The sequence below is a fragment of the Lytechinus variegatus genome, chromosome 2 (assembly GCF_018143015.1).
Source record: "Lytechinus variegatus isolate NC3 chromosome 2, Lvar_3.0, whole genome shotgun sequence".
NCBI lineage: Eukaryota > Metazoa > Echinodermata > Echinoidea > Temnopleuroida > Toxopneustidae > Lytechinus > Lytechinus variegatus.
In genome coordinates, this window is record NC_054741.1 from 61,462,967 (window position 1) to 61,487,482 (window position 24,516).

Below are 24,516 nucleotides of genomic sequence, written 5' to 3' on the forward strand. Positions count from 1 at the left end.
CAGCATTATTATCATCATCATCTCCATCATCGCCATCATCATCATCATCACCATCATCAAATACTATCGTCCTTAATACTAATACCAACATGCTTATATAGCGCATATCACTGCCAAATGCCCCCCTATGCGCTTTTGAAGGAGACAGAAAAGTCAAAGAAAATAAGAATTTTGCTCTCAATCGTTGCAATAACTCATTTAAAAGTCTTTGAAAACAAATCATTTTTTAAAGTGGAATTAAACTTGGGTGGAGAAGAGTTCTTTACATATGATGGGGTGGTATTCCAAAGTGAAGGGGCAGCATGGGCAAAGGATCGTACTCCATAAAACTTGGTTTGAATCCTCTTGAATATCACTTCTCTAAGCATTTTACCAATGCACATTCTTCATTAAGATATACGGGTCGTGTGTCTAGTGGTTAGACTCATAATCGCAAGGTTGTGAGTTCGAATCCCAACTCTGCCATTGTCTCCACTTTGATAAAAAGGCCCGAGAGTGATATCTGTCGTCTGTAACGTCAGCCACTATGACTGATTAACCTAGACGTAAAAAGTAACTGTTTATATACCAGCTTGACGTTTACCAGCAAAATGCTGTCCTGCCGAATTCCTACGGGAGTTACCACAAACAAACAGTATCTTGAAAGCATATTGGTCGATTTGAATTTATATCCACATATTTTAAGCGTTGCTTGGACTAAAAATACATAATACAATTTGAAGTTCATCTATACATGTAGTTCTATATGTCGCATTTTCTGTTATTTTTTCGTTTTTTCCTTAATTTTTCGGTTATTCTATGTGTATTTTGATTTATTTTGTGGTTGTAACTATTATTTCTAATGTGTTTGTGATCACGTTTGTGTTGAAACAGAAGACTGTTCTCATTAGTGAAACTATGTATACGTCGTGTTCAGAACAGATTTAATGGTATTCATTTCCATATTTCTTATGATCATTTCGTTACTGTTTTTTTTTTACTTTAGTTTCTTGTAAAATACTGTGTTTTAATAAATCATTAAAGATTACGTTTGCATGATTTATTCATTGATTTTGTACTAGTTCTTATTATTTTTAATGTGTAATGCCTTCTTTTTAAATTTCATGTCATGTATACTTAATTCAGTATTATTTTTGTTTGTCAATTAATACTACGAGGGAAATTTGGCTGGAAGGATGAATAACGCATGAAACTATACAAAAACGGATCGTCAGTCACACGTAACATTCGAAAGTGAAGAATTTCGCTCATTAAAGCTGAATATTGATGAAAATATTACAAGTCATTCTTTGAAATAGCATTGCTGCTGTAATTAAATAATTATTTTATTAATTCATATAAATCATTTGAATAGTATATTGACATAACTATATGTATCAACCCTGTTGGGAAGAACGCAGCGTCACACTGTGTGATCACAGTGTGTTCACAGTGTATTCACAGTGAGGACTATGTGAAAACATTATCCACACTGTTCAGTTTACCACACTTTGCACATCTCGGCAGTGTGACTGTGTACAGCGTGTTCACATGGTCGACCGTCTGAATATGTAATTCAGACTGTTAGAATACTCATTTTAACAGTGTGAAGGTGATTTCACATTATGTTCCACACTGTGAACACACTGTGGTACTCACTGTGATACACTGTGTTCATTGCAGTAAGGAATGAATATTTGTGTGCATATAAACGACACAATGCCCTTTTGAGATTCGCTGCAGTACACAATCTGCCTTAAGCGCCTTATTGCGTGTACATTGGTTAAAGGCTTTGAAGCTATAAAGTCACACTACGAAAGTGACGACAAACCGACCGATGACACGCAATTCGAAATAACGTAATAGCTGCGATTGGTCAGGGAATCGATCTCATGGGTGTGACCGCACCAAGTTCACAGATCTATTTTTACCATTGGATCTTCAAGCAACTGGGCTGTAGGACCGTAAAGGGAGCGTAGCATGAGTCATTTAGGAACAATCCATAAAAATGAAAAATGGTTGATTAAAAAGAAATCAGTCATGAAGTGATTTGAGCCAGAAATAATCTCAATACATTCATGACTAAAGAGGAACCCTTTTACAACCTCAGACCGTAACACGGGACGTAACACCAAACTATCAAGCATTTACCAAAGCGACATGCAGAACTGTATTATACTGGCACGAGGTGTTAAGAATTAATTATACGAACGTGAGATTCTCAGCGACCAAGAAACCCTCGATACGAACGGAATTATTTTTAGAAAACCTTTGTCTGGGCAATGACTCTAATTATCGAGGTAATTGTTGACCACGTGAAGAGTGAACCAAGATCTCATAGAGGTATAGGTTATTAACCCTTAAGGTTGTTTAGCGGTTCCCTGAAGTTCCTGAACTTCTCATGCTAGAAGGATTTGTACAATCGATCTATCAGTGACTTGACAAGTTTTGAAGACCTACACGGTTATTCCAATGAGACTGTCAGGTTTTTGCAATAAAGATCAGTTCTGAATAAAGTCCAAAAATCAAACTCAAGAGTTTTTTTTTTACTCCAACTTAACTTTCTTGCCACGCCAGATGACGAACATCTATGGCAGAATGTGTTAATCTTACAACGTCTTTCAGCATATTTTTTAAGTGAATAGAATAACTAACATTTTACTGGATTTATCTTTCAATTGATTATTAGTTTGAATTATTTGGGCAATGGACGTGGGTCTGTCATATTGATGATGATGATGATCCACAGCATTTATATTGCGTCACATTTCTGTTAAAACATTCGCAGGCTCATCCAATTCAGCTAATTACTACACATCCGCTAAAATAAGTGCGATTAGTGATGGTTTGAAGATTTCAATGTTAATTATAAGAAGGGAAATGGTTTCAAAGGCGTGGAGCAGCAGATGAAAAGACATTTAATATAGCAATTTAAGTCAATCTTACTTTTTGTGAAAGAATCTCCCACCTCAATCCCATGGTGCATAACGTTGAAATAAAAACCAAAATGTGATATTTTTGTTTATCTGTAACTGAACTGCGCGCGCGTCACAATTTCTTTCCTGTGTTAAAATCAAGTTATGATGATCATTATTTCAAAAGAGATCAGACAAAAAGTGCATCGGATTAAACAGTGTTTTACTTAAATTCTCAAATGTATTACGTAGATGTACTACCGAATCATTTTCTTATAAACACCCCTTTAATTTGCATGTTGCGGTTTATATAGTAAGTAAAAAAAATGAGTCAAGACAAAGCAAAATGGAGTTTTATCTTAAAAAGAAACCACCTTATTTCAAAGTAATTTGGTGTTAATAAAGTGATGAAGTTTGAATTAAATTGTTTGGTGATGAATATCATGATGAATGTTCAAAACGACATAATGATAAATCAATGTTGAAACTTCTTTGATTGACTCTTAACTGTGATAACTATTAAACAAATAGTTTTGATTTTGTGTGGAAAACAAGGTACTTATTTCATTGGTCTATTTAGTAGACATGAACAATAATTAATTAAGAAAGAAGACGATTTTCAAAAAGGCATATGCAGCATCTCCGATTTGAGCTGAATGGTTTTAAGTTCAGTTCCAAACTCCATTTTCCTTTTTCTTGCTTCGTCCCCAGCAAACCCACCAACAGCAGAACACGAAGACACCACCCGCCTCGCCACCCCGGAGACGCGCCCTGTCCACGCCGACTCGCTCTCGAAAGTTTCCTTCCGAAGCCGAGCTGGCAGACGCCATCAAAGCTCACCAGGAGAGGCGGGAATCGCCACCATCAAAGACACGGACACTTCCGGCTAGGGACAAGCTATGGATGGAAGACGACTTCGAGGCCGAGGAAGGGTTCTGGGACTACGAGGACGCGATGTCGGAAGGCTACTGGGTGTCGAACGAAGCACATCACGACGAGTCGTCTTCAGAGGATCTGCAAGGGTTGACGAGGTCAGCACCGGCTACCGAGCTAGGTCAAGCCATGCAAGCGATGCGTTTGAAAGTCAGGAGGAAATCTTCCACGGGTGATGCCTATGACAATGTCTTCGAGCCGGAGTGTTCTCCGACTGGGACGAAACAGCATTTCGTGTTTGGAGGCGGCGACAGCGGCTCGGGTTCTGGGACAGAATCACCTCGATGCGAGACATCGTCACCGTCAAAATCCACCTCGCCTGTCAGCAGGCGGCTACACAGAAGCGAGTTAGAACAAGCATTCGCAAGGAGAAAACTCACGGGGCGATTCCACAACGAATCGTTCGACTTTGACAATCATTCCTCAGGAAGTAACTCGCCAACGTGTTTTGATGACCAATGTTCATCGGGTTACAGACCCGTCCCCGCTGTCCCGATGAACAGAAGTCGTGATTATTGCGGGTCACCGGACTCACCCTCATACATGGACCTCGAATACAGGGGTTCAATCTCAACCAGGAAACCCGTACCCCTCCCGAGAAATCAAAGATGCAGAGAATCCACATCAGAGCATATATCTTCCTTCGACAGTGGGTGTCCAACAAGACCAGTGCCGTCACCACCGCATCACTTTAACCTTTCGTTTGACTTTTCGTCAGGAGCTAGAGATTCGTCGGGTGACGAAACGTACATGAATGTTGCATTCAAACCCAAAGCAGACAATCATCGCTATGAAAACGTCGTCTTAGATGATAGGCTGTCACAGTTTCATTCGGTAGGGACCGTTTTCCTTCAGTTTACCACACTCTTAGAAAAAATAGGCATTGCTCTTTCCTTTTCTAAAGGTGCAAAGTTGCCAATGATGGGTCGCACCTTTTAAAGGTGAACCTATTTTCCATAGAGTGTATAATTGTGTAATAATGCAGTTTGTTTTCCCTAAGGTTTGACCTTCATTTTGTAATTACAAAGTATATAATTTCATATTTGTCATGCAACATATTTTGACATATAGCAATCCATTACTCGCAACATTATTTAACTAAAAACCCTGTTTCAGCATCATCTTTGGTAAATATGTTATTTCACAAGACAAGAAAATATTTATGAATATGTTGTGTACTAATGATGCTATTTTAGTATGCATTGAAATCGTCTGAAGTGACCCTTGCTCAATCAACGAACCTCTGTTAATTCATACATCTGTTATTTCAGGCTTACGGTTTGATTTCAATGTCATCATTTGAAATGAAATTAATCTTATCATCGGTAGATAACAATAACCGGCAATAATACGACAACGGAATCACTGATGTCCTTATTCTGAACTCGGATTTCATCGTGGTCATGGTGGTCTAAATCCGTTGTTTAACAATGGGTAGTCACATGTGACATTAATCTTGAACTGTCCAAGATCAATCTATCAGCGTATACTTAATCAATTGAGAAACCGTCTGGCATTAATAAGTATAATATCATTCTCTACAATTGAAAAAATGCCATGTGGAATGCATTAGATATATGAAACATACAGTGAAACAAATTTTGAAGTTTTTGACTTTCCATAATTTGAGCGCAGACTTAGACCACAGTTAAGTTAAACTTAAGTTCGGAATACGGACCTGGACATCCTCCAATGAGGAACACACACGATGTTGACTTTGATATAATCTTGGCAATGTGAGTTACATTGACTTATATTAACAATAATTTGCGAATTGGTCTACGCCCTCGTCGTCTTCCTTCTGTTTGGTTTCATTCCACATGGTATAATCCCACTTCGTCTACAACCACTTCGTCTAATAACTGTTTGGTCTAATTATCATTTAGCCCGTTTTCAACTTTGTTGAATTTTCCAGTTACGCAATACCCATTTCGTCTAAAATCCGCTTAATCTAACACCACTTCGTCTGTTATCAGACGAATTGTTTATTAAACCAAATTTGCGTTTGAAAAAAAAAGAGTAATATAAATTATGGACGATTATGAAATTAGCCCAGTGAAATTGACATTAGACTAAATGATAATTGTACTAAATGGGTGTTCTACCACGTGAAGTGTAGATCGAACGGCAACTATACCTAATTGATGGTAGACCAAATGATTTAAGGCAATGTGGTATTAGACTGGAAAATCGACCAACAACGTGTTGACCAAGTGAATATTAACCGTTTTAACAATACCTTGTGCCCCGTAACGCAAAACGTAGCGATTAATAGCAAATATGAAAGAACACTTCTGATTGGTTCCTGGTCAGTATTTATCTCCGAATGCGCGTGCAAAAGTAATCTTGATTGGTCAGTTCATATAACTATTGATCGCTAATAGTAACGGAGCTCGGGTAAGTCTAAAATGGGACGACCTTAGCCCCTGTGGATCACGATACTAGACGGCGTACCAAATCCTTATAATCTTTATAACTTCATAGAATTGTCCTCTCGATCATGAGTCGTTCGGTTTGTAATCACCCCCAGGGATTTGATGAGCTAATTTCCGTCATTTGCGTTTACGAGATCCTAAGGTTATTTTTAGATTTAGAAAAGCACCGTGATACCATCCAAGCGTGTATGTATCACCCATCGCTCCAAGTGTGCTCAAAGGCGTTCCTACTGATAATAGGTCATTTGCTTAGCCATTATTTTGGGGGTAAACATTATACCCAGTTACAGATTCACTATGGTTAATTGAAACTTGTCCTCGTTTTTATGTAACCCGACTCACAAAACAAACATAATTGACATCGAACTATTCATATTCCTTTAAAAGACTATCAGACTGTACCTGCTATTTCATCTGGGTCCCGTAACACAATTAAGGTTAACGATTGATCGTACGCTTGACTTTCACGATTGATTGTACATTGAAGTCAATGGAATCAATCGTAGAAAAATGTTCTACGATCATTGCTAAGCTTTGTGTTACGGGCCCCTGGTTACCATTGGGGATAGGGCAAGAGATTGAGGGGGTATATTTGGATACAGTGCATTATCAATTAAAATTAGCGAGCGAGGAAAGCGAGTAAAAGTACATTCCTAGACTTAGATATGGCAAGTAAAATATCAATACAGCCCGATATTTTGGTCAATTTGAAAGGTTGTTAATGAAAAATATAGAATTATTTAGATTTCTAAAGATACCAATGTCTTGCTAAAGCACATTGTATACCCAACTCATTGAAGGTATACAGGTTAAGAATATGCCGAGTTTAATTCGAGCATGCTAGGCTCGTCAGTTACCAGAATGCTTTTAATAAGGGCAATGTAAGACTCATTCTACATTCTTGCTTCAAGCCAAGTTTCATTTATAATTTTAAAAAAGTATTTGTATGATATTACTGGGTTTCGAACCCGAAACCTCCTTTTCGTGGAACTCTCTCATCTTGGTCTGATGTCATCGGGCGACATGCATTTGCTTTCAAGGTTGAAATACCTTGAAATAAATATGGCAGTATCAACATCATGGTATTTTTTCTTCATTCGTGCTGTTTGAACTCACTGGCCCGTATTCTGAAATCCGGTTTAACTTAAACCATGGTCTAATTCTGTGCTAAAATTATGGGAAGCCAAAAGTGTCAAAAGTTTTATGTTTGTTATGTTTACTGTGCTCTTTCCTCATTCGTCGATGGTGAAGACAATCATCTATTTATACTTCCTAGACAATTGTGAATGATTTGAAAGCCAAATGAGCTGAAAAATGATGTCTATACTGTTAGTGATTTATGTAACAATTGGCTGTCCATACGTAAACCACAACTTTAAACCTGAGTTTAAGTTAAATCCGACTTCAGAATACGGGCCATAATCACCAAGTAACAAACCCTTGTCCATGTCATTTAAGCAACTGTTGATAAACAAATCCCTGCACCAGTTGTATTCCCTGGCCAAACCTTAACCTAAATCATTACAGCTTCATAAGATCGGCTTGTGATACAAGCACCCAGTTGCGACAGGTCGTCCTTCCACTCAACCGAGTGGTACGTAATATCAGGTAGCGATTGGGCAACAATTGGCGGCAATCCAAAAACACCTTGTCAAATCTGATCGTCTGTTCCCTGCCTTGACGAATATACCCCAAGGTGTAATGTCAGTCATTTGCTCGTATTTTCTTTGGCTCTCGCAGGCTTCTCAAAACTTCCATGCAACTCCAGGGCCTTGTTCATGTGTTACCAAGGAGATATCACCTTGGTATTACTAAGTTAAGAAAAATGCGTTGTTGCATTGTGCAATAAAAGGAGTGGTGCAGAGGGGAGGGTGGGGTAATCAAAATAGAGGGGGACTGGGATGCTGCATAATTAGTCAAATCAATGTTACAACATGGAGCTATCTGTTAATAGCTCTATGGTTACAATGTAGATAATACGGTACACGAAATTAGTGAAAAGTGTTACAACGTAAAGTACTTTGGTAACGTCATCCATATGCTTATGTTATAGGTCGAACTCCTGACGTAATATTCATATCTGATTGATCATAAAAGTGTGCTAAAATCACACACACACACACACGCACACCCTCCCATCCCACCCTCCCTTTAGTTTCATGAGTCAACATGGGGACCCATTAAATTTTGCCGTCAAAGTGGGGACGGGTGGGTGTGTGTGTGTGTGGTTGTTTGTGTGTGCGCGGGATGTTATTCGCTAGAAATTTTTATTCAATCCACTAACTTTTAGAAGCGATCAACACAAAATCTTGATCATAATCGGTCATTTACCCGCAACACATAAGTGGGGTTATTGAGCCCCTTGACTAACATTATGCTTGTTTAATATGATGTGAGGAATTTATTGTTAGTGTTATCAGTGTCCTCTGTTGTCGGGTGTCCCCAGTTAGTGGATTGAAAACTCAATTGTCCCCCATTACGGTGAGATCTCACGAAGGAGTTTTAGTATCATTTTGCTAAATTGATAGATAGGAACCCCCCCCCCCCAATAAAAAAATAAATAAAAAATAAATTGTGTATCCATTGAGCGGTATATTATGATGTCGATGTTTCGTGAGGAAATTACCTCTCCTACGCGATCGAATTTTTCGAGCTCTGACTCAAATCCTGGCAAGCTTTGAGGGTACGCTGACGAAATGCGGTTAACTTTCCTCGGTATGAAATATTATTGCGTGTTTCATGAGGACATATCAGGCTCAGAGCCAACGCCTATATGAAGTGTGTTGAGCATCATTTTTTATTGGTAGTTTACAGAAAAGGCAGACCTACAGACTGACCAATAATGTGTACGAAATGGTCATTTTTTTTCTCCCGACCAAAAGCTTAAGCTCATTAGTAATATCAGTAATACCCTCCTAAATTCATTTTTATATTCCAAGATTACACAGATGCATATATATCTGAATGCAGCACTCAATATTAAGGAAAATAGTCTTATCAGTATTGAAAGAGCTGACCATCAGTATCATACGATAAGAAATATATTGCTCGAAAATTACTCAAATGACTCAAATATTATTCTGATTTCTTATCGAGTTTATGTTCTAATGTAGTCACCAATTTTAAAGAAAATAATATGCATCAACATCCTATCTCGAATGTCGAACACCTTAACGAACTCTAAGCTTATTGATGCATCTCTTGATCTATTTTATTATTGATCTATTATTGGAGGAGATATCGAAAGACAATTATGTAAAAGGACAATTGTCATGACAATGAAAATATTTTGTTTTTAGTATTGGCCTAAGTACATTGGGCAACCCAGAGTAGGGTTAAATGGGGGAAAATGAGAGCTCTACTGGAACCGTTATTCCATGTATTATCTTTATCTTTATCATCATTATCGTTATCATTATGACCATCCTCACTATGACCAGGCACGGCAATTTCTTATTATTGTCACGGCTGAAGGAGGGGGGGGGGGGGGGGTGAAACGACTTTTCCTCGATGGCTGATGTGAAAAAAAAAATCCGGCGAAGGGAGTTAAAATCACCGCCCATGATTATTATGATTGTTTTGGTAGTACAGTCATTATCATGACTTGTTGTTGTTTCGTTGCAGGAACGTCCCCTCAGCAGCAGTGACTCACCGCGAATCAGCACAGAGCTGAGACCTGTCCCTGCTCCACGATTCTACAGCTCACCTTCTTCCTCCAGTCATTCACTGTCATCACTCGACAGCAACAATCAGCTGGCATCTCCCTGTACCAAACAGAGCTCTCAGGCGACCTGCAACCCATCATCATCACTCTCAGCATCATCCCAATCACCAACAGGGAGAGGCAGCCCAAACCATCATCACCGGGGACCCCAACTCTCTCCCAAACACGGTTCACATGGCAACGGATCGTCTTCCGCAGCCTCTGCGTCGCACTGCTGCCAAGGAGGCGCCGTGGAGAAGCCCCCGCGGACCAACGTCGGGGGATGTTCGCAAGACAGAAGCAGCAATGGATCCCACGTCGCGCTCAGCCGGAATGCATCCTCCCACCCGGGTCACTATAACCGAGACAGCTCATCGTCGACAACGAAGCCGGACAACAGAAAAGAGGTCCGTGCGATGTCCAACGGTCATGCCTCGAAGGAGTTGAGGAATTCGTCCATCTCACAGGACAGGAGCAGCGGTTCTCCACAGCAGGTCAAGGAATCTAGGAGCAGTCACCATAGTCCGTTGGTGCAAAGTAACAGTATTGGAATGGAAGGGTGCAGTATGAGCGGTGCCCAAGGAGGAACCGGTGGATCCAATACCAGTGGTACTGGTAGCTACTCCAAAGCGACAGGTCGTGCTCTCAGAAGCTCTCCTAGCAAGGACCAACCATTACCTACACACGGTAAGCCACTGAATGTTAAAGGTGTTTAAACCACTAAATCTTTCACAAAATGTGTCTCTTTTTTAGGATGATTGAAAGTTATAACATCACATCTTCAGTAGACAAGGGAGTAAAATAAACCCCAACAACTTTGTGAATTCTATCAAAATATATGCAAAACTTAATGCATTACGAGAGTATAAACTTCTAAAATTGTGAGCATTTATTATAATTTTTTTTTGGTGTGTGTATAGAAGTAGGGCAAGTCAGATCTTAGATCTTCATGCATCTGGCTGAATCTGACTCTCTGATTAATAATGAAATTCTCCAAGAAAATATTGTGCCATGAGATGTTGCATGTCTCGATGCATATTTCCATCAATCAGTGGTCCCAAGAGTTAGCTACGGTTGCATCGAAGCGATTGAAGTCATGCGACATGAATTCACAGAAACATGCCTGGATTGCAATAGGTCCCCGAACGGCAAAGAGTGATGTGCCAGGTCGACAACACTTAGGATCTTTCAGGAACCGCAGAATTTTCCGCATTATCACGTGTAAGCTTGTGACTCTGCGAAGCTCTTGGGGGTCCCCGAACGTCGAGGAATTTTGTTAGGTGGAGTACACAGTGAGGCTTTCAGGGTAATGTACAGTTCTTCACAGAGTCACGTGTATCTCCCGGAGGACAGGAAAGAGGCACAGTGTACAGGGGTATAGTCGGGGATTAGCAAGGGCAAAGTGGTTGCTTAGAAACATTACCGACCCGAACTTTTGTTTCACCTTATTTATGATATTCAGAAGAAATCATAACGTGTTTGTCCTTGCCATAGATGATGATGGCTTCTGAATCTTAATTTGGCTGATGACACTTAGTGGATCAGTGTATAACTCCTTGGACATTAAACCAAGAGGTCCAGGTTCAAACCACCACCGTGGATTTGAACCAAGGCATTGGTGATGAAAACCACTGCCGACATAAAACGAACAAAATATGAATATCATTTATCCAAGGTGCCATTAAAGCTATTAAAAAAAGTTCATTCAATAATAACCCCCGATGAATGCATTTTCACTTCAACAACCGGAAGGGACCGCTTTATGTATTTGGTGGTGGTGATTATAATTTTCCCTGATTGCTATTAAGAAAATATAAAATTTTGGTAGTACGCAATTAACATGATTAAGAAGAGGACTGACATCTTCTGGTCCCCTTCGAGTTTCTGATTACCTCTTCCCAAATCAAAGCAACAAGATCAACATTTTCTTTCGATAACACAATTTTCCCATTAGACGTTGACAGCAGAACACCCACAGAACCTTTACCTTCTAACAAGCCATGAACAGATCAGTCTTAACGAACTAACTCTCCACACAGTTTGAAAGAATTAAAGTTCTTGTGCCATATATTAAAAAAGTTTGGCCAACTTCACAGTTGATACCCAACGTTTGTCTTGCAGTACTGACAGGGACGAAACAACAGATTCAAACATTTTTGTTTGGTAACAACTAGTAGCAAAAAGGATTTTCTGAATTGTACGTTTACCGGTGGACTGTGACGTCAGTACATCACAATGCGCGTGCACAGGAAGTCGAAATTGTTTTCAGCCTTTCGGCGTCGTCCTCGTTAAGTCTAAAATGGGAATTTTTCAGCTTCAATTAAGTGCCATTTTCGACATCAATCAAGGCTTCTTAATCACAAAGTCTGTTTCCGACGTCATATTGGGTTATTTGATGGCATTAAACAAACCCTTACGACTTACGTACGTAGTAGTCCATTAGTGCAGTGCCAATATTGACCAGACCCACTTAATATACGGACGGCACCAGCGTTGAACTCTGCAGAACTGCTTCCTTATTTTCTCATACACCAACATGACAAAAGGGTCCAATTTGTTAACGATCAGTAAGGGAGTTTTCTGCTTCCTGCTGTAATGTACACGAGGAATCAGAGGTACTGAAAAGGGAGGGGAAAAATAATGATTCCGGAAACACTTCTTAATGTCACTGGAAGGGGAAGGAGGATGGTTAGAGTCTAGAAGGGAAGCTGAATAGATGCAGCCCGAGTATGAAGTCGAGTGATGGATGAGGTCATTCCCAGGTCACAAGCATCAGAAATATTCAAATGTCGAACAATTTCGTCACATGAGTAATATCGTAACAAAATTACTCCGTTACATAAATCATGAAGATGATCTTTGTCAGTACCCCCCCCCTTGTATAAATCATGGTTAGCACATGACTTTGAAATAGAAATACATGAACGGTTCGAAGAATAGATAAGGAGAGATTTCCTAAAATTATAAATTCAACATCTGATTATTGAAGATATATGATTTGGTTTTGGTACTTTTTAAATTATTTTATTCTCGTTTAGATTTACTTGTGGCTGGGCTTTCCAGAATTTGCTTCAAATTTCTTGTGAGATTTTCAGAGATGGATCATCTGAAAGTTGCGGGCCTGACTGATGAGTTTACTATTCTCCTTCTGCTATAACAGTATAGCCAGTCTAATGGACACTTAAATTGTTTTGCAAACCCTGTCAGATAGATGTTTAGAATTTGAAACACAGTGGTATATTGGCATTGATAATTTTGCATGAATAGATCTCCGGGATAGATCTACACCAGCATCTCGTTATGTTAGTGACATGTACATGATGCAGACAATGAAGAGTTTTCTATCATCTAACGAAGATTCTAATTTGGTCAATACCGCATCGCGATGTTCAGAACATTTTCTACAATGGCCTCTTCACCTAATCCACTTAATGCTCTGACATAAGCATGTGTTTGGCATCAGTTTTCATGTTAGGTTATTATGTTCTATCGTTCGATTGTGCTCTGTTAAGAGGGAATATGATGTGAGAAATATTGTAGTGTGATTGTTTGATATTATTTCCTTGTTAAAGTAAATGGTGCCCCTTTGCATGTTTTATCTCTTTGGACAATTCTCATAATGTCACAATGATATTAGTTGCTTGTGTGGTGCCATTCGACAGAATCATTTTGCTCCTATGGCACAAACTAGAGGTGTTGTGGCTCAGTGGATAAGTCTCCGGACTTTGACAAGGTTTGGGGCTCAAACCCCACAGCAACATTTGCGTTTATTTACATTTCCCACTCTCCACCCAGGTGTAGTAAATGGGTACCCGGTAGGAAGGAGTTCCTTAAATGCTCGAGCTTCCGATCAGGGTAGCCGTGCTAAAGCCGGGGTAATAGTATGTAGCACTTTGGAACATTTACATTAAGCGCCACATAAATGTTGCATATTAATATCATTATTATTAGGGCAGTTTTAATTATGCAAATTCGAATGGTTGAACATCAAATTGTGTTTGATTTTTTAAGTTGTCTTGATGGCAACTCTTCATGTACCGCGCTATAGGTGTCGCAGATCGTTTAGAATGATTTGCGGGGGATTGCGATTGGTGTTTGGGGTTATGATAGGGTTAAGGTTATGTAGCATTGAGCTTAGTGTTTGTAGGGAGTATGGAGCTTTCGAAAATAATGGGGGAGGCATAGTAGACGGTGGATTTCAGATCTACGCATGCCTAGTTTTTAATATAGAATAGTGAGCATGCGCAGATGTTAAATCTTCCGTCTTTCGGCTTGTGCCAAGAAGCTCCCTCGTATTTTTTTGTTACAGCACATGGACCAACAAAAAACAAAACTTTTCAAGAATATTTAGTCAAGATTCAAGTACTAGTATTCTGGTGCCTCAAGAACAAGTCAATCAATTGCCCTTTCCATGAAATTGGAATGAAATCTCAGAGTAACACTTTTTTTCCTCTCCACACAATTGACCCATATTCTCAAAGGGAATGCTATCTTTCATTTTTTCCATCAAACGGTTGTTTAATATAACCCTTGAGGTTTTAACCAGGTGCATCTTAATTTGAACCAGGTACCCTGTGAAATTTCATATTGCGCGTCCAATCTTTGTATGCTCCCGGGTGGAATAGGGGCTGACAGCTTTAAAGGGGGCATGACCGTTCCCCCCTCTCTCTGATCTTGTGATGGGTAGAGAGAGAGAGAGGGGGGGAGGGGGGGGGTGGGAGAGAGAAAGGTGGAGAGAGGCAGATAAGAGAAATACATGTGAGAGCGTGCGTGCGTTAGAGATAGAGACAATAGAGGTGGAGAAGAAAAAAGGAGGAGAAGACAAAGAAGAAGAAGAAGCCGGAGGAGAAGGAGAAGATGGAAGAGGAGGAGGAGAAGAGGAGGAGAAGAAGAAGGAGAAGGAGGAGGGGAAGACAAAGAAGAAGAAGACGGAGGAGGAGCGGAGAAGAATGAGGAGCCAAGTGGAAGGAGAAAGAGGGAGAGGAGGAGATGGATAGATTCAAACAAGGAAGGGATGTGTATAGAGCTCTTTAGGAGATTATTGAGTGGCCCGGATTGTAAGATCATGAGACAAATCTTGAAAGACAGAAGAGTGAAAGAGGGGCAAAGGGAGGGCAAAAACTTGATTGATACAGTTGTATGCTTCAAGTAAGTTCACGATGACATCACGAACAATTTGGAAGAAAGACTGAAGAGAAAGGTCTGGGGTGTCGCGTGGAAATGTACGTATTGTATTCTGTTTGCACTGTAACGCGTCGCACTCTTCGGGCATCTGTCGTTTCGACTCGTGTCATACAGTAAGAGACTCGTGGGAATAGTGACTAACGTTGATTCTTAAACTGCCAAACTATTAGTTAACCCCTCCTCCGACAATAACAACGCGAGGTTGTGAGCAAAGGGCGGGAAGAGTTACAGAGTCGACCTTAATTTGAATACAAGTTAAAAAAGAAAAACCCGAATGACGATCAAAGAAAACTGGACCAATGATAGCTTCGTTACTATTGAAAACAAGAATTATGGGACGGAAATAGATAAAGAGGAGTGCATGGATACATGCGAGTTTGAAATTAGCAATTTGCGAATTTATACATTGTCACCGTTTCAACAAGTATTACCATACACAAATATTTTTAGATCGTTTTTAATCATGCGTCACATGTTACTTTTGTTGGTGTCAGTTATTCTATATTCAATTTGTAATTGTTTTTGTCTCGCCTGCATCACAGGGCGAGACTGTAGACGCCACTTCTCCGACGGCGGCGTCAACATTGAAATCTTAACCTAAGGTTAAGTTTTTAAAATGACATCATAACTTCGAAAGTATATGAACCTAGTTCATGAAACTTAGACATAAGGTTAATGAAATATTACTAAACATCCATGCAGGTTCAGGACACATGACCAAGGTCAAAGGTTATTTAGGCCCAATGAACTTTGGCAATGCTGTGAGTAATTAATGAATTTCCATCGTAACTGTATGTTTATGGAGCTAGTTCATAAAGAGAGTAATCAAGTATCACTGAAAATCCTGTGCGAGTTTCAGGTCATATTACCAAGGTCAAAGGTCATTTAGTGTCAAAGAAATTTCGCCATGTTGAGGGCATTTGTTGAATTTCCATCGTAACTTTGATGGAGCTAGCTCATACAACTTGGACACAAGAGTAATCAAGCATCACTAAATATCCTGAGTTAGTTTCAGGTCACATGACCGTTCAAGGTCATAGATCATTTAAAGTCAATGAATATGCTCACTTTTGTTATAATGTATTTTATTGAAATATTTATTCTTCTTGATTTGTATGTTTTTTAAGATTGTGGTAAATAAAGTTTCAATTTCAATTTCAATTCAATGAACTTTGGCCATGTTGAGGGTAATTGAAGAATTACCATCAGAACTTCGAAAGTAATATGGATATAGTTCAAGTGGACGTAGGGATAATCAGTTATCATTGTTCATCTTGTTATTTTTTTCAGGAAGAAGACTGCTCGGCCCACGTATACAATGTTTTGAAAATAGTTTTTTGTGAAAGCGATTTGATTTTGGACGAGATGAAGAAACAGTTGCAAACGGGTTGTGATGGACGAGATAGGAGAAGCTTTTGAGGGGGGACTGTGAGAGGAGAAAACCAGTCAGGAAATTAGACACACTGGTGACTCACTCTCAAACCTTCCTAGGGTCATCTGAAGTTCGATTGAGATACACTAGTATTGTTTTGTCCCACTAGCGCAAATCAATCAACGATCATTTCAAGCTCAAGATTTGAATCTTTAACCTACAATTCAGTTGTCATCGAAGTTTGAGAATCCGGCGATCATCGGTTTCTGATTCTAGCTGCGAGTCCGCCATCAGCTTACTTTAATTTTCAATGTTAGATTCGTTTGTTTATTTTATTTATCACCATGCTGAAAATATAATCATAGTTATTGATGAAAAAAATATACATAATAGGTAGGGGCAAAGCATTCATGAATCCAAAAGGGTGGAAACGTAGCGTCCTTTGAATAATTCGTTGGAGCTAAACATGGCTTATAATAAAAACACTGTTTATTCATATCGAGTAGTTACGCAATGAGCCAAACATATTTATTGACATGATATTCAGAGAAATATATTTCACCCTTCTATCTTTCCTTTTTCTTCATCGTAAATTTGTTTGGGGGCAATAGCCCCCCCCCCCTCCCACCCATCTGTACGCCACTGACATCGAGAAACAAAGGTTTGCACCCTGAATGAAGCACATTCAACACCACTTGGGGTATAGTTTTTGCTCTCTGTAAGTGAAAAATGCAATTCTTATATTTGCCCAGAGCAGCCTGCATTGGCGGCAAAAATATGCAAATTCTTTTTACTCAAACCAGGCAGACGGTATCTGATAAATTGGATTTATTAGTACCCAGGTGTAAGTAGAATAAGCAGGTGTATGCGTGATATCTATAAATATGTATATAACTGTGATGACAGTTGCTTATGATTGTTATAGTCTAATCCAGGACACAGTATTATGCCGGGATGGAGAGGGGGGCACTCATGACTCCAGGGTCGGGGTGGCGAACAATTTTGCCAAATGGATGTGAAGTATAGTAAGAAAATACAAGTTTATACGTAATAATGCACCTTCTGTTCAACATTCATCTGCTGGTAAGAGCGGTACTGTAAGATCCCTCTCTCCCAAATCAGTGCGGGGTGTGTGTCCATTGAATAGCTTCTTTTATTGGTCAAGTATTTTTATATCTTTGCCATTTTTTCGTCAGACGGCCATTTGGGATCGATCGAGTCGCCCGACAACATCAAAATCTTTAGTTGCCTTCCTTTGGGACCTATATAAAGGGCATTTTAAGTCTGTTATCCTTTTCTTATTTTGACTGTCTACACCTTTGTGTCTCATTTTGTCGTTTTTTCATATTTTTGAGACACATACAGCTTTGGTTTCTTTTCTCTCTTCCCTCAGACATAGACTCCCTCATGGCGAATAAACGCATTACTTATAAAGAAAAATTAAGCTTCGTAGAGAAAAAGTGTTTGACTGTCATCACTTTATATGACATTATTTTTGTCGAGTCTCGAGTTTGCGTTCTGGGTCAAAATACCTGAAGGCCCAGTCGTTTTACCACACCTTTATTTAGTATTGTCGAACTTTGCATTGAATTATATGCTGTAGACCTACATTATCCGCAGTACTTATGGTTATATTTTCATGTAAAGCTTACAAAGAATGTGGATTAAGAAGAATCTGTCTCACTATCATAAATGTATCTTATACTTTAGACAATGTATAGCTTAATATGGACAAGAGTATTTTGTGATTTAGTAATAATTTTACAAGAAATCAAATGTTGTTATGAAAGCCAATCATAGCAAATATTTCCTTGAATTGATAAACTCATACAAATTTTGACACTGGACTGTTAAAACTTTGCATTTCCAAGTTTACACAGGATGAGAGCATCTTACAAAAGCTGTATTTTAGTGGGAGTGTCGGCTATACTCATTTCGTCTTAAAGTAGTCTCTTAATTTCTGAAGAAATCCTAAAATCGAAGTTTTTTGGAACTTGGGATACGAGGTTTGAACAGTCAACAAATGAAAACCGAAGAAATACAATTTTCAATAAATACAAAAGATAACACTGGTGACACCGTTCAGTGTTAAAGCACAACAAAATTTGAATATAACACAAATACTGTCAAGATAACAACCTTTTATTGTTTTACATTCAACAGCGGGTATTAATCTAACACTATATTTAACACCGATGTAGAGTGATCGATGAAGATCAACAGTGTAAATTTCACATCAGGGAGGTGTTTTATTTAATCGGATCTATTGAAAATATGATTTGTGAATAAAGATATCTCCGTTGTTCTTATTTTGTTTAACAGTGACGCAACCCTGGTACTACGGACGGATGCTACGTCAGGAATGTGAATATTTGATGGTTTCACAAGGCAAGTCAAGGCAGTACTTGGTCCGAGACAGCTCTCATAGGGTGAGTTTGAATCTCTACTGATAACTGATTTTATTAAGCAGGGCGGCGCAAAATGGTGTTCTGGGACGATGGCTATACTGCCCTTCGATTTCAAGTGATAAAAAGAAAGGAAAAAAGTATGAAAAATGAGGACCAGGAAGCAGGAAATAAGAAAGGAGTAACGAAAGAACTTTTGGGGTTGCAGAATCACCCCAAACACGCATCTCCTTTAAGCCCCCCCCCCCTCCCCTGATCAAATATCCTTTCATCGCTCCCTTTCTTCGCGTATTTAATTTTAAAGATAATAGTAATGTAATAATTAAATGAATAAATAAAAAGTGTAGTATGATTGGGGCCGAACCAAACTTAGGGGTCATTTTAAGAGATTATTTTTATCACCATAACGTTTTTTGTTTTCTTTCGATTTAAATTGTTAATCTATATTTACCTGGGTCGCTACTCATCACACATTTGTATAATACAAGAACGTATCAAGGATACATTATTTTGATTATTCGAATATGTTTCGTATTTGAAATATATTTTACATTAAAACATCACGTACTGCGTCTCTGTTTTTTTTAAATAGCTGAATGTCCCAATAAAAGATTGGTAGTGGTGAGGGGGTTGCTTAATAAGACAATTAAGGGACATGGGGAAAATAGATCCTGTCGTAGAACAACCCTGAGTAGGATTGTATTTTAAGATTTATCAAATCTTATGACATGTAGAATTATTCTTCTGAGGCTGATACAGGTGTCTCGGGTATTATTCGATATATATAGTGCGTTGTCGGTTTTTTAAAAAGAGAGGATCCACTTTCGGGGTATTAGTCTGAGTATTAGTCTGGATTTAATTCTGAATACATAATAATGAGATTGATGTTTATGAAATACATAACCATGCTCCAGAAATAAGATGATCTAGATCAAGTCATCTATACGAAGAATTGGAATATTAGTTGATATAAGATTTTTTTTTCTCTCTTAGAATAAAGCACCCCACTAATGGACACATGATATCACATTACTTTCCTAAGTATGATCATTAACATGGAAATTGACAAAACAACATTTTCGGAGGAATATTAGTGTGATGTAGCTTAAAAATAGAAAATTACCTAGAATTTCTAGGAGTGATTTACAGAAAGAAGGTCTATCTGATACATATTATTTTAACCAAACTTCGTTTTTCTTCAAAAATATCTTCTCTATTTTTAGGCGGGAGATCTGATGCTGTCTGTACTTTACGGTTCCAAGGTTCATCATTACGTCATCCAGACTACAGCTGATAAGAAATTCCAGATCGCCCATCATGATTTCGACTCGGTGGAGGCCATCTTGGATTTTTACCACAAGCACGTGATCATGTACTCGCCCCATCAGGAGCAGGTCTATCTGGGCGAACCGTTTATCTTCAGACGACGATGATGTTCTTAAGGACACCCCCGGCAAAGCAAAAAGCAAACCCGACGCCCGTTGTGAGCTACAGCAGTCGACTTGCTGGCCTTTTTGAAAGTCGGAATCCTTGACGGTGTTAAGAACGAAACAAAATGTTACCCCTAACTTTATGATCGTGGAATTTCATTCCTTCAGAGTTTCTTAATGTCAACTTTTAGATTGTTTCCGGAGTATAGATTCAATGCCAGTAAGCTCATTCGGTGCAAAATCAAATCATCTTGCAATATTATTATTCATGGCGCGGTTCGTCGCGAATGCGATACTGTCACTTTTAGTTAATGTTGAAACTCTGAAAAGGGACAATGTAATACTCTTCCTATGAAACAAGATACATTTACTTGTCTGCAATGAATTTAAAAATTGATCAATCAGACCAGTTAGCACGAGCAGTGAGCCAACTCTCTATATAAAAGGTCATATTAATAAAGATCCGCTTGAGGCCTATGGTTGTAACATCATCATTGCGTATGGTAGCGACTGACATTATTAAAACCGTCTTATCTCCCTTTTTCGGAGTATGCACGCGCTTGCGAACTATAGTTTACGAAAAGTATATGTGTGATTTGTATTATAAGACTTTTATTGAGAAAAAATATTTTTGTAAAATTCAAGAATGGCCTTTGGACAAAATGTACATTTCAAGAGATTCTGTATAATTGACTTTTTTAAAATGAACATCACGTGTAAATAGCGGTATGGTATGTATAAATATAAACAAAAATATACATTGAGATATATATAAAGTGATCTGATCACTGATGAGGTTGCATGGATGAATGTTATTAAAATTTTTGTTTGATCTATCAATTTCTGTTTCTTTAAGTTAAGATGTGTTCAAGTGCAATACTTAGGCCTAATTATATTAATCTGTATATCGGACAAGACTCAATCGTTAAATACAAATCGATTCCATTAAACAATATAAGTGTTTTGTTTGTACTATTTTAATGGTACTGCTGTGGATTTTCCATCACGTTTAATAGAATCGATTGTTCCAACTATTTTTTGTGTCTTACAAGAGATAATATGTGACCTCTATTGTTAAAGGTCATCATATGATTTGTCGACGAATGGACAAGTGATCAATTTCTTAATTTACCCGCAATAAATTTTCTCGTCTTTAAGATACCATAGCTTTAAATGTGTTAATGTAACATTCTTGCTAGCCAACGCAGATGGTATTTGGCTTCATACACTGTGGGAATCAACAAAGACACATTACGTAATAATGAAAAAATACGGAAAGTTTTAAAGGTATTATAAAGATATTAACATCACCCAGAAGTTAATTTTTGAGGTTTGACTGATTGCTGTGGTACAGTTGCTGTGTTGTGGTTTTGGATAACAGTAATTACCTTTTACGGGAATACCGTAAAAACGACACAGCGGCTAAAATACAGTTTTTTTTAAATAGGCATACACTGTTAAAACAACCCTGATTTTATAGAAAAAAAGAAAGAAGATTTTGCAAAAAGCAATAACAGAATCATTCTGTAAATTAATAACACAGGAATTTTTCTGCAATTTAACAGAACAGTTCTGTTTAAAAAGGTGAAAGGATGTTTTATTAAATGAAGTTTGTAAGGTTTTATACACCAAATGCCAATTTCCTGTAAGATTACGCAATCTGGTAAGATTACAGGTGTTCTCGAGACTTTGCTGCAGGAACTTCTTTTATTTTAAGGATAAATTTTCTAACAGTGTATAATGGTCAAAATATTAATAAAAAAAGATAATCCAGTTAAAACATGATTGTAATAGGTTTATTAAAACCACACCAAGGACTTCCAATTATCTATTGTATTTTATCACATGAAAAGCAATGTTGTACAGTTCCAAGAAGAATGAAAACGGGAACACTAGAAAAAAAACTTGGTGTAATTGTCTTTCGTCACAAAAGGCCTAACCCATGTTTGATTAGTGTGTCACGTTATGATGTCTATAGCTAAGGTGTTTTCTGTCTTATCATGGAACTGAACATTGCCAGACGATGTATACATAGAAAATCAAACGAAAATTATTACACAAAAGAATCAAAATAATATGTCGGCTAATAACTCAATGAACCTTTTTTGTATGGATAACATTTTAGGTCTGAATCTTTATGTAGGCCTACCCTTCTTCATGTGTGTAGAGAGGGCGCTAAGTGTTTGGTGCTGAATGTGATAAGCAGCGTACCACGGGTGAATTTCATAAAACAAATAGTCAGCGATTTACACTGACAACTGTTTAAAGCTACTGAAATCCTAGCACCTGACTGGCTTAGAACAAGTTATTCAGTGAAATTTACTCACAAAAGACACTCAGTAGAAAAGCATCTTGTCTTGACGGTCTAGCAAAATGCGAGTTCTGTTTTCTGTTTAAATTTGTTTGGTTGTTTACAGATGTGTGTCAATCAGGTATGATCATTATTTAGGCCGACGCCTGGGACCGACTTTCAAGGTCACCATCCGAAAGACGTAAAAGAACAATCCAGATGAAAGAATCTGCTCCTATGGTGAATTCATGCCGGATTTCGAATAAAGAAAATAAATGTTCTCTGATCTGCATGGGTCCCGTAAAACAAAGGTTATAGCGAATGAAATGACCTATCAAGATCATCGTTGCATGCGCAATTTGCTCATTAGACTGACTGGGAACCAGTCAAAATTGTTCTTCCAACTTAGTGATTAATCGCTAAACTCTGTGTTACGGGGCCCTGCAATCTTTAGTAGATATGAAAGAAGTCTGCACTAAAAACGGTTAAGAAATAAACAAACGATAAGGGTGATCGATCCACTTTCATAGAGTTGGAAATTGTTACTCATGCCGACAAATGATAAGAGTGATCGATCCACTTTCAAAGAGTTTGAAATTGTTACTCATGCCGACAAGATGTTGTTTCAACGATGTTTAACCATGCAGCAAAAAAAAAGTTCTATGTCGCTTCAAAACGATAGGAAATAAAAATAATAATCCGAGATAGTATGCAATGATAAATTGACATTTCCTTATCGGTCTTGGATTTATTTCAATATAGGATTTTTTTATTCAAACGTTAATATTAGTAAAGAACTACTAGATCATTACCAGACAGTTCATAGAATAATCGGTATTAACCTTTTGAAGTCTACACGATTTTTCTTTAATTAATAATAAAGTTATTTTGAATAATTAGTTATACAATTTAATTGTATTCACTTGTATTACTACTGACAACATTGTTCTGTTCATGTATGGTGAATTTTATACTTTATTGCAAAAAAATGTTGTTGTATCTTGATTTCATAATATTGATGCAAATATTGAATAAGTGTACTATTTAGAACGGAATGCACACCCCCGTAGTTCCACGGAATGCGGATTATTATTATGCGTTAACTGTATTGAAATTTTGTGGAATATATCTTTAAATCTGAATTAAACTGTGTAATTTCAGGTTTTGTAAATGTTGTGACATGCTTTGATCTACGATACAATAGTGCAATGAATGAATAAATGAAAATGGTATTTCTTAGAAAATACACGTGTGTTGATTCCGTCATTATTACATTGTCTGGTCCATGAATATCGCTCGCTTTTGCTCTGTCTGTGCATAGGCGGAATAAGCGGGCGGGGGGGGGGGGCGTGTCCCGATCCCCTTTTTTTTTTTTGATAAACCTTTTTTTTGCTTGTCAATTTTGTTTCCTGCGTCCCCCTAAAATTTTGGGTTGATAACTTTTTTTTTGCTTGTCAAAAAATGTTGGTGGTCCCCCATAATTTTTTTTGCTTCCGCTTCCAATGTCTCTATGCCATTCTTCCCTCTAACAATAGACCAGTTCGTAGTTATTTCATGGGCAATTATGGTCAAATGACCTTTTATTTCTGATAGGCAGACTTCAAAGCAAGATATTTTGTAAGCATGCCTTACCACGATGAAGAAATTGAATAGACTAGGTGACTATATAGAATAGCACACAATTGTTGCATTTCTACTTTAGCATGTTCTTATAACAATGGGGTGTTATAATATGTATTTGGCCAACTGTGAAATACCAGTCGCTGGTGGAAGCATTGTTTTTTGTGGATCTAATAAAACAAACACAGTTCAAAATAATATATGAATGAACAAGACGTCAAAGTCGGTGCTTATCTTATGAATTATTAAA

General features: G+C 38.1%; 1 protein-coding gene across 1 annotated transcript in view; it reads left to right on the plus strand.

Moving 5' to 3' along the window:
• LOC121408546 (flocculation protein FLO11-like) overlaps positions 1–23,221 on the plus strand; it is a 47,376-nt gene extending 24,155 nt beyond the window's left edge. Inside the window, exons 5-8 of the mRNA XM_041600044.1 lie at positions 3,606–4,661; positions 9,887–10,652; positions 18,844–18,950; positions 20,150–23,221. Coding sequence (XP_041455978.1) covers positions 3,606–4,661; positions 9,887–10,652; positions 18,844–18,950; positions 20,150–20,359 — 2,139 coding nt within the window. The 3' untranslated portion in view covers positions 20,360–23,221. The remainder of the gene's footprint in view (positions 1–3,605; positions 4,662–9,886; positions 10,653–18,843; positions 18,951–20,149) is intronic.
• Positions 23,222–24,516: the final 1,295 nt, after the last annotated feature.